The 15,000-nt window shown below is 35.1% G+C and overlaps 1 protein-coding gene across 2 annotated transcripts in view; it reads right to left on the bottom strand.

The window, feature by feature from the left end:
• Nucleotides 1-15,000, bottom strand: part of tanc1b (tetratricopeptide repeat, ankyrin repeat and coiled-coil containing 1b) — a 145,130-nt gene that overhangs the window by 41,003 nt on the left and 89,127 nt on the right. For both annotated transcript variants that reach the window (XM_043230594.1, XM_043230593.1), the window contains exons 8-11: nucleotides 13,911-14,030; nucleotides 11,143-11,424; nucleotides 9,660-9,811; nucleotides 732-963 (exon numbers count right to left, since the gene is read on the bottom strand). In XM_043230594.1, the coding sequence (XP_043086529.1) occupies nucleotides 732-963; nucleotides 9,660-9,811; nucleotides 11,143-11,424; nucleotides 13,911-14,030 (786 nt within the window). The remainder of the gene's footprint in view (nucleotides 1-731; nucleotides 964-9,659; nucleotides 9,812-11,142; nucleotides 11,425-13,910; nucleotides 14,031-15,000) is intronic.

The raw sequence follows: 15,000 nt of genomic DNA, 5'->3' as shown, positions 1-15,000 counted from the left end.
CAAAATTAAATCTCTTAAAATGTTTTTTTCGTTTCCAGTATTTGTTTTATAAAATGAAACCCTTTTTTTTTGCCAACTTCATTATTTTTGGAACTTTAGTAGATGACCTTTCTGCTTCCATTTAATTTGTGGAATGGAAAATGTATTTTTTTTTTTGTAACATTAATTCCAACAATTATAATCTTGTTTTTCATTTGAGCCAAAAACAAGTTTGGAGATTTTTTTTTTTTAGATGCTTTTCTGTATTCATCATTAAAAAAATTGAAAGTGCCATTATTATGGGTAATGAAAGGTTCATATTTAGATTTTGGGAGTCCCCCATAGCATGCATGTAAGGTTAAAAACACTTTTGTTGTCATATAATATGCATTTCTTTTTACATTATTCTCTCAACGTCTCTCAAACTATTTGTTCCACAATGCACTTCTCCAAACTCTTCTTTGCGTGACACCAATCTACCGTGACTGGACCGATTGGTCTCATTTTTTTATTTCGTCATAATCCCTGTTAAAGCATCGTTTGTGAGCGCAGCGCTGCTTTGTGTACAGCGTTCCCGTGGAAACCGCTATTGTCAACGTGAAGCGGCTTGGGATTCGTTCGAAAAACGACTCATTTCAACGATTCAGAGTCCACTCTGATTCTTTCAAAAGACAATAGTTTCACTCGCGGTGCACTTTCAGATTTAAAACTCCGCAGGACGCTTTCATTCACTCAGAGCTGGTTTTGCGTACCTTTGCGCAGGTTGACGAGGGGCTGCAGGATGCCCCTGCGGAAGGCGGCCGTGGGGTCCTGGACACAGGAGCGCAGACTGAGCATGCTCTGCAGATGCGGCTCTTTCAGGAGCAGCTCTCTGTACGCGCTCAGCTGATGCGCTCGGCACAGGAGAGCAGCCACGCTGTGCACAAACTCAGGAACCAGACACGTGTAGGTGTTATCAGCCTGACAGTAATGATACGCCACCACCTGCGGAGAGAACAAACTTCAGATTCATCTGATCTACATTTAGAATCATGCAACATTGGCACATATTGCCATATTTATTTAAGCATTCGGCCTGAAATGGCTTTTATCTTAAACGGTCACTGCAGTAGATTCAAAAAGTTTAATGTAAAGAGCAAAAATATAGTAAAAATCTAGCTGAAATCAAGTAAAAAAGAAACGATTATCTTAAAACAGTAACTTTATTAAAGTAGGCTCAAAATGTTTAATTTAAGAAGTGTTTTTTCACATAAAAAAGGACAATGATGTGTTATCATTGTCATTTATATGCACAAAAAAAAAAAAATCAATACAGCTGACAATTATATCAGTTCAAGTGCATAAGAACACAAAAAAAAATAAAAATAAAAATAATAAGATATTAATTATATTAATAATAATTATAAGATATTAAATAAGATATTCGATGAAAACAAATGCATGGAAGTACTGTATGGAAGTAAATAAAATTATAAAATGTAATATAACAGCACAAATATATATTTAATATATTAGCTGTATTTGTCTCAAATTATTATTATTATTATTTTTTTAAATCAGAGTAAAAATGATTTCAACCAAACAGAAACTGCAGTCAAACAATTGTCATTGTCATATATATATATATATCCACAATTACAACAACATACTGTAAATATAGCTGACAATTATGTTTATAAACATACTGACAAAAAACTCAGATGGGTTTACAGTGATTTTACCCTGGCTTTTCCTTTTCTGTGCTAAAATAAGAAATAAAACAAATATATAATAGAGGATCTAAACTATTTAATGTAACATAATACGAAAAATGACACGGTTGCTGTCAGAAACAGTGCTGCGAAACAGACAGCTGAAACAGACTCTTTTCCAAACTTTTTCGTGTAACAGGGCCGTCACGACTGGCTGCTGAACCGAAGCTCATAACAGAACAGCTTGAGGTCTGCGAGCCCTCGAGGAGCCGCTCTCAATCCGTGTTGATCTAACACCGAAGCCCAATATCATGCCTCTGTTTGCACTTGATAAATAATGCAGCTCACAAATGAGAGTCTTTCTGACCCGTCGCTGCCATCCTGCAGCCATAAAACATAAAAGTTCAGCAGCCTAGTGGATAAAAAACACGAGGATCTGAACTCTGATGGAGAGAGATCTAGTTTAAATGCACGGCGTAACTGATTGAATCGCATGCAGCTTTACTGATATTAAAACACAGCACGAGGGAACATCAGCAGAATCAATGAGTATGCACTGATTTTTACCATGATTAAGTGGGACTTCGTGCCTAAAAATATCTCTTTTCTGTGTTAAAATCACTATGAGCTCACTTGGCTTATTTCGTAATTCTTTATGCAATTCCTCTCTTGAAAAATCCGTCATACCCAAAGGAGGCATCGGATCTAAGAGAAAGAAAGTTCGCGGGAGCAACGCTCGGAGTGAAGAAAGCTGGCAGCGACGGGTGAGACAGCGGGACACCTTCCGAGGGAGCCTCTTAATTTGTCCTGATTTATTATTGAAAGCTGTGTTTGACAGATGGGGACATTTCCCGTTTGGACAGGTGGGGTTAATAGGAACGGCACGCTCCTCACCCTGAGATGAGGTCCGGGAAAAGAGCATCAATCCAAAGCTCCTTCAGGTGGAGGGACCATTAACTCGCTCGCTTCGAGCCAACGCTCCAAAGAGAGCATTAACCGGCTCAATCTCTTGATTGCTGTGCGTTTCCCTCGACCCTTCGACACGCTGATTAGACCATCATCACACAGCCAAAGAAATCTTTGCTTTGAGACACTTAGCAGTAACTAAACCAGTCATTCTGGACATTCTGCTGGTCTTTCAAATAATCTATAATTACAACTTTTTTTTATAACGTAACATAATGTAATGCAACATATGGAATTATAATCAATGGGATGCAATGCATGTTCTCAGAAATAGAACATTCAAAAAACATTATAATATAATCAGCATTGAATATCACAACCTATTTTACTTCTGAAACTGGAATAAAAAAATTCAACATTCAAAAAGAATAAAAAAGAAAAAAGCTTAATGGAGGACTGTATGGAAGGATATCATATAAATATATTATGCAATATTATAATAGTCACGAAACAATGCATGCAACCCATTTTACTTATAAAAACGGACATTTGAAACAACATATGATATGATGTGATGAAATATGATAATCAGCGTGTAACAATGCATGCAAGTCATTTTACTTCTGAAAGGGAAATAAAAAAAAAAAAGTTCAATGTCCAAAATATCCAAATCAAGCCTTTTTACAAATAACATAACATAACATAACATTAAATGCAGATGTGCAGTCTCTCTCGAAGCAGGCAGGTCTTAGGTAGAATACTGAAAGTCAATTTGTCTGGAGTGTCTAGAAGATTGACCGCCTGCATCTATAATTGCAAACAGGTATTAAAAAGGTATTACAAAGATAAAGATAATCGATTCTCCATCACCACAGCATCAACTGCAAATACGTAAATTAATCAGTCAACAAACTAATGGAGAGAGCTTTACTAATCAGCTTGCACTTATGTGACTGAAGCAGGCGGGGATTGATTGGAATACACCCAATTCATTTGCAAAACGCCGCACAGTCATTTGTTAAAAACGCAGCATTACGCTGTAAACTGATTAGCGATGAGCCTCTAATTAAGTGCTTTTGTCTTATCTGTGGATGTGTAATTTGCCGCTGTCTGCTGCACGTTTGCCGTCCCTGAGCCTCGGCGCCCACGTGGCTGCAATTCTCTTTAAATGCGACCGAATGACCACCCTGCTCACCTGTTGCCATGGTAACACACCGGGGACGGCAGGTTCCCCAGGGAAACATGCTTGCTACATCATTTAGCTCACATTGTGTTTGACAGAGGACAGCTCGGCCGATTAAGACGGAGACGCGCGGAGCTCGACCCAAACCCTAAGCACTGCGCTTCAAGTCCCTGGGAGATGAAATGCAATATTGGATGAGTCTCTGTTGTCTCATGTCACTCGAGAACCTCATGTCGAGTCTGTTTGTCGGAGTCTGTCTAAAATGATGCAGATCCATCAAATTAATAATAATGCATGCGTTGCATATGCTAAGATAAGACCATCTGCATCCATTCTAATAGCTGCTTGATCAGACCACGTTTCACCTGTTAATACACAACCCTCATCTTGTTTTATATATTTGCGAGTGAGAGTGTTTACATAAAATAAGATCAAATTTAATAAAAAAATATGCTAAAAATATTTATTAAAATGTAGCTATAAACTCTTGGTTGATGTTGTACAAAATGCATGTTTTTATTGCTGCAAAACATGAAACATACCAAAAAAAGGACAAAATAAAATGCATTTACATAAAAAAAAAATTGTACATAAAAATGCAACCTTCACATTTTTATTATTGAAGAAAAATAAAATAAAATAAATTTGATGGGGTTTTTTTGGTACATGAATTTGATCAAATAAAGTAAAAATAAAATATGAATAATACATCTTATAAATAGAGTATTGCTTTTATTATTGGAATAAAATAAAATACTTTTGTAAAAAATTTTAATGGTAGAGTATCTGCGCAGATCATGGGTTTGAGACCCCAAAAATGCAAAACCTATGTATAAATTGAATGTAATGTTAAAGTGTCTTTGGATACATGAATACATCTGCCAAAACAACCTAGAACCAAAAAAGTAACCAAAGCCCTTGGCAATAAATCCTGCTGCTCTATGTGTTTTGTATCAATATAGAGGAGGTCACTGAACCAGTAGTAGTTTAGTTATTCAGAGATCGTGACTTCGGCAGCCACTGAGTTCAGCAACACAGAGAAGAAGAAAGAGGGTCTTTGGGTTCACGGCATCTCAACTCCAGTCCTCTGCATTTCAAAAGGCTGCAACACGCCGCTCCAAACAACAGCGCTGGCATCGCTCCAGTCCCTCTTCTAGAAACTTCAAAAGCAGAATCAGACATGTTGAAGCGATACGCGCCTTAAAAAACACCACACGGCATCGCCCGGGATTCTCTGGTTTCAAACAACGAGCGCTAATGAGCAAACTAAGACTGCATTCACACCGCGGGACCTGCAGCACCGACACAGTGATGGCGCACATGTAGGATTCCTTCACACCTATTGAACAAATCAACGAAGAGAGGCCAGGGAAGTAAATAAACCCGCTAAATACATAAATCTGTCCAGTGGGAACATAATAACGGACTACCAATGCGTTTGTAACTGTGACGATAGGAAGGTAAATTACTGTGTTCCTTCTCGCACAAACGTCAATTTATTAAACATCATGAAGGATAAGAAGTAAAATACAAACCTAAAACATGTTTCTGGGTCAACAAGGCATTTTTTTAACACTTTTATCAGTAAGGATGCATTAAATTAATTAAAAGTGACAGTAAAGGCACTGATAATGTAACCAAAAATATATATTTCCGACAAATACTTTTTATTTTTTAAATCAAGCAATTCTGCAAATGAGCATATTAGAATGATTTCTGAAGGATCGTGTGACACTAAAGACTGGAATAATCATGCTGAAAATTCAGCATTTGATAAATTGCATTTTTACATATATGGTATTTTGTTATTTCACAATATTACTGTTTTTACCGTATTTTTGATCAAATAAATGCTGCCTTGGGGAGCAAAAGAGGTTTCTTTCATTAAATGATCATTAAAATATATATATTTATAAATATATATTCTTTATATATATATATATATATATATATATATATATATATATATATATATATATATATATATATATATATATATATATATACATATATATATATATATATATATAAAAATATATATATATTTATATAAATATATATATATATATATTTTTTTATAAATATATATATTTTTTTTAAAAATAATATATATATATATATATATATATATATATATATATATATATATATTTTAAAAATAAATAATATATATATACATTATATTATAAAATATTTGATATATATATATATATATATATATATATATATATATATATATATAATAAATATATTAAAAATATATATATATATATATATATATATATATATATATATATATATATATATGATTTTTTTAGAAATATATACATATATATATTATATATATATATATATATATATATATATATATATATATATATATATATATATATATATATATAATAAATAATGGTATGGCAGATCTGCACCCTGTTTGCTACAATTTAAACATTCAAGAATTGTGAACGGTGCTCAAGAAGTATGAAAAACGCTGAAGTGTTTCACAAAGTAAATGAGAACACAAAGCGTCCTCATAAACATGTCAGTTTAAGTAGAAATACATCAGCAGACTGAACCGTGGGTCCTTCATTAAAACTGTGACATCAGCTCACATTCATCACAGGCCATTAGCAGCATTACTGCACAACTATGTGTGCCCTTCATACAAGACGCATGAATCAGCGGTCAGCATGCAAAACCTCGTCTCGTCTCGCAATGTGCACAGGGAAACTTTGGTCACCTTGCAGTTGCATAAAACCTTTTTCTATAAACAGAACACATGTGAAATCATCCGAGGACACAGAATGAGTCACTGCTAATGACAAATAAAGCATTCAGCACAAACTGTCCAAAGAATAAGAGCACTTTATATTAAATGCCTGAAAGAAGGTTGCAAGATTATAGCTTTTCATTTATGTAAGTGGTCAGTTCGCTCTAGGCGTTTTTGAAAGTACACCACTGGTCAATTGTTATGATGTAACAATTTATGTTTTGCTCAATATTTTTGCACAAAGAAAACAACCCAACAATACACGAGTACATGCAAACTATTCCAATTCTGCAGACAAACATTGTTGTGGCAACACTTTAGAATATTTAACACTTGTTAACCATTTACTATGACTTTTCTCTCAATGAAGTCATGTAGAATAAGGCATTAACATGTGCTGAATAAGCACTAATAAACGGTTAACGTTCTAGTCATGTGTAACCATCAAATAAAGTGTAACCAAAATGATTTATTTTAATATGCAGTGGTTACGTTTAGATGCGGGGTGGATTAAGGCATCTAAAATATGGTCATGCTGAATAAGGCATGAATGTACGCTTTATAAATACTAATAAACAGCTGATACCGCTAGTAACATGCATGCTAGGTAACAGTGACCACAGGTCCTTAAAATAAGGTGTTACCAAAATTTAATATAGTTTGGAAGAACAAGTAAATATGATTAATGTATTGTTTATTGTTAGATGCACTTTTCCATTTCATTTTTACATCGGCATGCATGTTCACAAAAAGCTATTTTCTACTTTTTTTGCTTTAGAAGAGTTACAAGATACAACTTAGCACCACTAGTGTTATGAAAAACAACAAAAATAAGTTTTAAATGATTTAATAACATTAAATGTAAGTACAACAGCATTAAACATTGTACTGCTGTAGACAAATCTGCTAACAGTGAACTATATAATATAATATATATAATAATGTAAATATTTGTTTACAAAAATGTTGTTTACAGAAGTCCTATAATAATACTCAGCTGCTAGTATTTTACAGTAAATTTGCTGTGAGAGAAATCTCTGTGAACTGTAAGATATCCTCCAGCTATAATCTGCTAAATGCAACTATAATACATATATACATAAATTATAATATATAATTTTAAATATTGCTAAAAACACAAATACGACACAGACTAAACGAGAAAATAAGAGCAAAAGGTAAAATATGGAAAACCCAGGTAATTCAAGAAATGATGCACATCTTACATAAGACACTGTCAGCACCTTAGATCCGGCAGAGGTCGTGACCCCGCACCTGCGACTGGGCTCCAGAAACACCTGTGCGGTTTTATTAGGAAAGCAGCTGAGAGATTCATTGCAAGAGCCGCCCGCTCCAAAGCAAGACACTGTGAAATATTCTAACCCAGACGCAGCTTCTGTCCTGTGTCCTCACTCGATGCTGGAACGTCTCGAATCAACACGGACTGGATTCAGGCTTCGTTTCGCTCGGCGTGGATAAACGTGCATGCGCTGATTGTGAGATACGAACTTCATAAGACCGGCCAGAACATTTTATAGACAACGTAAGAAACTAGCTGGGTTGGAGTCAAAGAATGTCTTCCAAACTGTTTCTCACTAAATGAACAGACGGAGGAACGATATTTAATAGTTTTCCTTTCATATGCACCAATGCAATAATTCACAGCTATAAACAACATTTACAAACAGGCACTTTTACTAAAACATGCAGGAAATGCCAAGCAGATTGACTGATGATGCAGATTAATTACCGAATCAGAGCTTTTAATGGATCATAATAGGACAGTGTGAAGTGATTCACTGAAATGAATCACTCATCAACCCTGACTCTTTTCACTCTACTGAAGTTCAAAAGAGTGCGACGCTATTAAAACACTCTCATGCTCATGAACCACAAGACCACTCCAATCCATCTAACAACATCTCTTAAAGTGAAAAGCTGCGTATTTGTGTGAAACAACTCCATCATTAAGACGTTTTTAACTTTAGACCGCTGCGTTGAGATCCATGATCCATAATGCATTAACACTTCCTCCAATTAAAAATAGTGATCTGGTCTGAATCAGGAGAGAGATCTGCACGGATCAAGCACCATTAACAGTTCTGAACAAATCTGTGGCTAGATTTAGATTTGAAGGACAACGGGGCCTAATGGGGGACTTATGGCCTAATGGTTTGAATGCAAAATTCACTTTACAAGTGGTTTGAGCATAAATGTGTGTTGGAAGTGTGTGTACACGTCCACCCTATAATGATAAAAATAAACCCCGGTGTTTTTTATCCCAATTTTAAAATCTCCTTTCTCAAATCAGGCTGTTCTGAGATCCCTGTCAGAATGACATAATTCTGCACAGGCCCCTCCCACGATAGTTAATTGACAAGGCTGTCTTTCTTAAGCCCCGCCCTGAGTGATCTGTCATCAGTACTCTATTGCATGGACTTTGGTGTGGGGAAAGACAAGATGTCTTTGAATAAGCGATTGAGGTTGTTGGATGTGATAACGAATATAGTAGTCTGACATCCGATTTTTGTTTTGAAGGCAATCCCGATCGGTTTAAATGCGGCAATATTCACGGGAATCATTTGTGATCCAGCTTCATCTACAGAAGGAGTATAGCATTGTTGTTTTTTTTTATATTTGCTATTAACATACTAATCAGCCAGTTTCACAGCTGAAGTTTAAAGTCTGCTCGTCACTCCACAGAAGAGAGGGGGGCGGGGTCAGCAGAGCTCATTAGCATTTAAAGAGACTTGGACTAGAATAGCTTGATGAAAACAAAGCTGCTTTGACGGGGCAAAAAAGGTGCTTTCTTTGAGAAGTTTTAACTAAAGTATGTTACAGACTTTTCATCAAGGCTCTGAAGAATCATATCCACTTATGGAAAATAGACATCCGTTGACCTCAAAGAAATCTAATGATTAATCCATGCGACTTTTGTCTTGTCAAGACAGTAACTGATGGAGTGCTGTTTGGACTCTTTTAGACGGCACCCATTCACTGCAGAGCATCCATGGCTAAACAAGCGATCGAATGCTAAATGTCTCCTGATCTGACGAAGAAACAAACATCTCGGCTGTCCTCAGGGCGAGTGCATTATTACATCTGTATCAATAAAAGGCTGTGCGTGTACCTTGGCAGCCAGGCGTTTGACGGCCTCCTCGCGGTGCCGCTGCAGCTCAGGTGTGCTGGGACAGCTGCTGGATCGCAGGGTGTTGGTGGCGCTGGGCGGAGGGGTCGGCTGAGGAGGCTGACTCAGAGGCAGATCTGAACTCGGCTCCCCACCTGGACATGTGACAGAGGGATATCCACATGAACACAAATAACACCAGCTGCTGCGATTCTACTGAGACGAGTCAAACATCAGCACACAAACATCTCAGGCTGTCCAGAATGAGAGCAATCATCGACAGAGAAGCTCTTAAACTATTTGAAATACATTCAATTATATATTTGGGGGACTTAACTGCTATTGTACAGTAATTACACAAAAAAAGCAATATGTTTATTGTGTTCATATAGTATTGTAAAACACTTTTATTGCTATTCAGGTGGGATACAGGTAAAGTTTGAGACAGGTTTGGTGATATATGGATATCACCAGGTTTAAGGGTGGGTTAAAATGTGAGGGATCAACAGTGTAATTATAAATGTAATTACACAGAGTAACTACAGGTGTAATTACATACAGGCATTTTAAAAATGTAAAATCATGTATGTAATAAGTGCATTGTACTTATGCAAAGTACATTAGTTAAAGCCACCTAATTTAAAGTGGGACCCCATGTATTTAAAAAATTAATAATTATATATATATATATATATATATATATATATATATATATATATATATATATATATATATATATATATATATATATATTCATTTTTTTTGAATATACAAGCATCAAAGCCATTTTCTCCCAACTGCACACAAGCAATGCAATATTATGTTTTTTTTGTAATAAAAACTAAATGCATATTTTTTATTTACACAATTTAAACATGCCTCAGAAAAATTAAATATTTTGATATTTTATTTTTTGATATTTGTTTTTATTGTTCAGTTGAGACTGAGGTACTCTAGGTAAGTCAGGAGTCCGTATGTTTTATTAGACAGATTACTTTTTCAAATAAATTATGCTCTTTTGAACTTCCCATTCATGAAAAAAATCATAAAGCAATGGCTTCCGCATGAAGCAGCACATCTGTTTTCAACATTGATAATAATCAGATTTTTATTTTTTTTTTGCAGCAAATCAGCATATTAAAAAGAGATCTGAAGCTTACTGTGACACTGAAGACTGGAGTAATGATGCTGAAAATTCAGCTTTGATCACAGCAATAAATTACAGTTCACGACATATTCAAATAGAGTTCTTTTAAACTCTATTTTTGACCAAATAAATACAGCCTCTGTGAGCAAATGCAGTAATTTCAGACGCATTAATAAATCTTACTGAACACTTTTTTAACAATACGTCTCTAACAATTTGGAGGTAGTGACGGAAACAACGTTTTTCCAAAAACATTGTTATTAGGTGCAACGATTGAAATGAGAATGACTTCAGGAGCATTTTACGCGAGCATTTGTGTCAATATCGTACAAAACTCACTTTTCGGAGATGCGCTCGGGCTGTTGGATGCGATCTGTCGCATGCGGCCGCCATGGCAACTGAGGGCCACCAGGCGGGAGATGATGGCGGTTTTGCCGAAGCCCACGTTGCCCACGATGATGGACCCGGAGCTCTCGCCCGATTCGCCGGGCCTCAGATCATCCTCCAGCTGCTGGAACAGCCAATCACGGCCCACGAACACAGAGTCGGTGGTGATGCTGGGAACCTCAAACAGCAGCGGCTTGAGCATGATGTCAGTGGGCTTGTACGGAGCGAAGCGGGCTGGAAAACAGAAAGCACAAAACTAAACTACTGTTTCCTAGTTTAAGCTGTTTATGCGTGTTTTATTATACTATGGAGACCTCAGAAGGAAGGTGATGCTTAATAATAAAGCTATTTCACAGCAGCAATGGTGTAAAAGATAACCTTGTTAAATATGCGCTTTAAACGGCCGTAATGTCACTTTAGAGTTTTTATTGAGCGTGAAGCAAAATATGAGTGAAAGTACATAAAGAAGCCATAATCAGGAATGAAGCACTGTGACATTATATTACAGACTTTCATCACTTTTAGTAGTATGTTTGTGTGAGTATAAATAGATATCTGTGGAGAATATCTGGGCGTGAGTGAATAAAAAGTATATTTTTGTGTTTGAGTAACTGCTGAGTAGCGTATAAAATTACCAAAATGCAGCGGTTTTATTGACTTAGTAATCTCAAACAAGAGGGAAGAAAAGAAAATAGGGGCATAAAAAAAATATAAGAGTTGCTTTTAATAAAACATGAGAGCATTTTAAATCTTGTCTGGATATTTTACGGTTTTGCAGTCCAGATTATTCACAAAGGTGACATCTAAACACCGTAATGCAATAACTGTGACTCGGCCATGTTCTGATCACACTGAGGTTAGTTATGAAATCTTAAAATGCAGTAGAAAGAGATCAAAATAAAGCAAAGGGAGTTTGCTGAAACTCACCCGTGCTAAACATAAAAACAGAGAAACACAATTTTGTATATAATATTTTTCTGCGTTCTGCTGCTGATCATACTTACACGTCTTCAATAAAATATCGACATGTACAAAAAGTGATATTTAATATTTATAAACCATACATACACATATAAACATGCGCTGCATTTCAGATGAAACTGAATCTATCTATCTATCTATCTATCTATCTATCTATCTATCTATCTATCTGTCTATCCATCTTCTCATCTATCTATCTATCTATCTATCTATCTATCTATCTATCTATCTATCTATCTCTGTCTGTCTATCCATCTTCTCATCTATCTATCTATCTATCTATCTCTGTCTGTCTGTCTATCCATCTTCTCATCTATCTATCTATCTATCATCTATCTATCTGTCTATCAATCATTGCAGTATATCTCTATCTATCTCTGTCTATCTATCCGTTTTCTCTATCTATTTATCTCTGTCTATCTATCCATCTTCTCTATCTATCTATCTATCTATCTATCTATCTATCTATCTATCTATCTATCTATCTATCTATCTATCTATCTATCTATCTATCTATCTATCTATCTATCTATCTATCATTGCAGTGTATATCTATCAATCTATCCATCCATCCATCCATCCATCTATCTATCCATCTATCTATCTATCTATCTATCTATCTATCTATCTAGCCATCTATCCATCTTCTATCTATCTATCCATCTTCTATCTATCTATCCATCTATCTATCTATCCTCACACATCTGATACAAGGCTTGCAAAAACTGGAATAAAGACCACTGGAGCTGAACGCTGCACTGATAGGAGCTGATGAATCTCTGCTGCCACTGGCTGTGATTGAATCAAACCTCTGATGTTCCTCATTATTTATCAGAACATTCAACAAGGTCAGAATAACAGCTCAACACCGACACACACGCAGCAGATCCTGCAGAACACACATTAGCTCGACCCTCGGGGTACACCAGCCTTTATATAAGAGACAAACAGATGGACAAAGAGGGAAAACACATGTATTTAACTACGTTCTCTTGCATTATTAATGGACCGAACCATTTAAAACACTTCCTTTCACCACAGGAAGTGTATGGGGAGGGTTTGACAAAGACGACAAAATAAAACAAATGAGCATTCAACATTTTCTGTTTCCCACCAAGCAATCAAGAAAATGTTTAGGTAAAGTTTTATTTTGCAAAATAACAAAAAATATAAACGCACACCTAAATGCTGTGGTGTTTATAAAAAATGCTTTCTTTTCGGGAGGTCAAAAGGAGCGGGAGAAGATAAAAAAAAGTTTTTACATTAAGCCTTTTCAGTAGCCCAAATTTAATCACTGTTATTTAAACTTGTTATTTATTAATTGTATTAAAATGTAAAAGTTTTTTATTAAAATTTGAACAACTAATATTATTTGTGACACTTTCAATAGTTTTCTGAAAAAGCATCTAATGCAGGGATTTTCTTCTTAACTCAGCATACACTGCAGAACAACAAATCATAGTACAGCTTTTATATTTCCCTCCAAATATCATTACTAATGACAATTTAAACAATGTTTTTAGTTAGTTTTTCTTTTGCATCATTAAGGTAATAAGAATTTTGGGTGTGTGTATAATATATATATATATATATATATATATATATATATATATAGAGATATGTTAATTCATTTTCTTTTTTGGAGGGGTATAGAGAGATGTTTCGATGCTTCAAGAGGTTCCTACAGAATTAACGAGGAGGAACCAAGGAACAGCTGAATGAGGGGATTGTGGAAGTACCTTTGTCGTGTGGAGCTCTGCCGCCGGTGTTGTGCCAGGGCAGGCGGATGGACGTACGCAGGGGGGTGTTTCGCTGGTCATCAAGATAGCTCAGATCCTCCAGCTTAGTGGAGCTCGTCGCTGCACAAAACACACAGAAACAGCAGCTTAGCATTATGGGTATCAATCAATATATAACAGAAAGATCAAGACCAAGCATTTAGCAGTGTGTGTGTGTTTTACACACATACATATACATACATACACACACACACACACACACACACACATATACATACATACATATACACACACACACACACACACACACACATATATACAAACATATATTTAAAACAGTGCTGTCAACTAATCACATTTTGTTGTTTACATGATGCCTATACGGTGTGTATAACTATATCATATTTATATATATATATATATATATATATATATATATATATATATATATATATATATATATATATATAATAAATGCAAACACATGCATGTATCAGTTTTTTATATATATAAATATATATTAATAAATAATAATATATGTATATAAAATATTAATTAAATTATATATATATATATATATTATTATAAATATATTTACATAAAATTTAAGAGTTTGAATATGTAAATATACATGCATTTAAATATTTCCAAAATATATACTGTATGTGTAGCTATACATAATAAATTTACACAGTACAAACAAATATGTTATGTAAATGTTATTTTGGATGTGACAGCATTAATGAAATCACAAAAAAGATAAAAGATATAATATATGTTAAAAGCTTTTTTTTTGTAATGGAGATTTGAAAACCTTTTAATGGTTTTAATAGTTCACAGCAACAAGTATGACCATGAGCGACCCCACACTGAACTGTGATGATAACTGTTTTCAAACAGGTTTTCCTCTGTCTGATATTGGAGGGAAAAATAAAGATATACTGACGCCATATAAAGAGGACAAATGCGAAACATACAGTATGCCCAAGTCCAGTTCCCTACAGATTCAGGTCTAAGTTAAAGGTCGCTGACCGCAGCGTTCGCATCGACCGAAAACATGAAACCGTAAAGAGAGAAAGATGACATCATC

This window comes from Puntigrus tetrazona, unplaced genomic scaffold (genome assembly GCF_018831695.1).
Source record: "Puntigrus tetrazona isolate hp1 unplaced genomic scaffold, ASM1883169v1 S000000176, whole genome shotgun sequence".
Taxonomy (NCBI): domain Eukaryota; kingdom Metazoa; phylum Chordata; class Actinopteri; order Cypriniformes; family Cyprinidae; genus Puntigrus; species Puntigrus tetrazona.
Note: the sequence above shows the minus strand (reverse complement) of the source record. Positions and strands in the feature narration are given on the sequence as shown.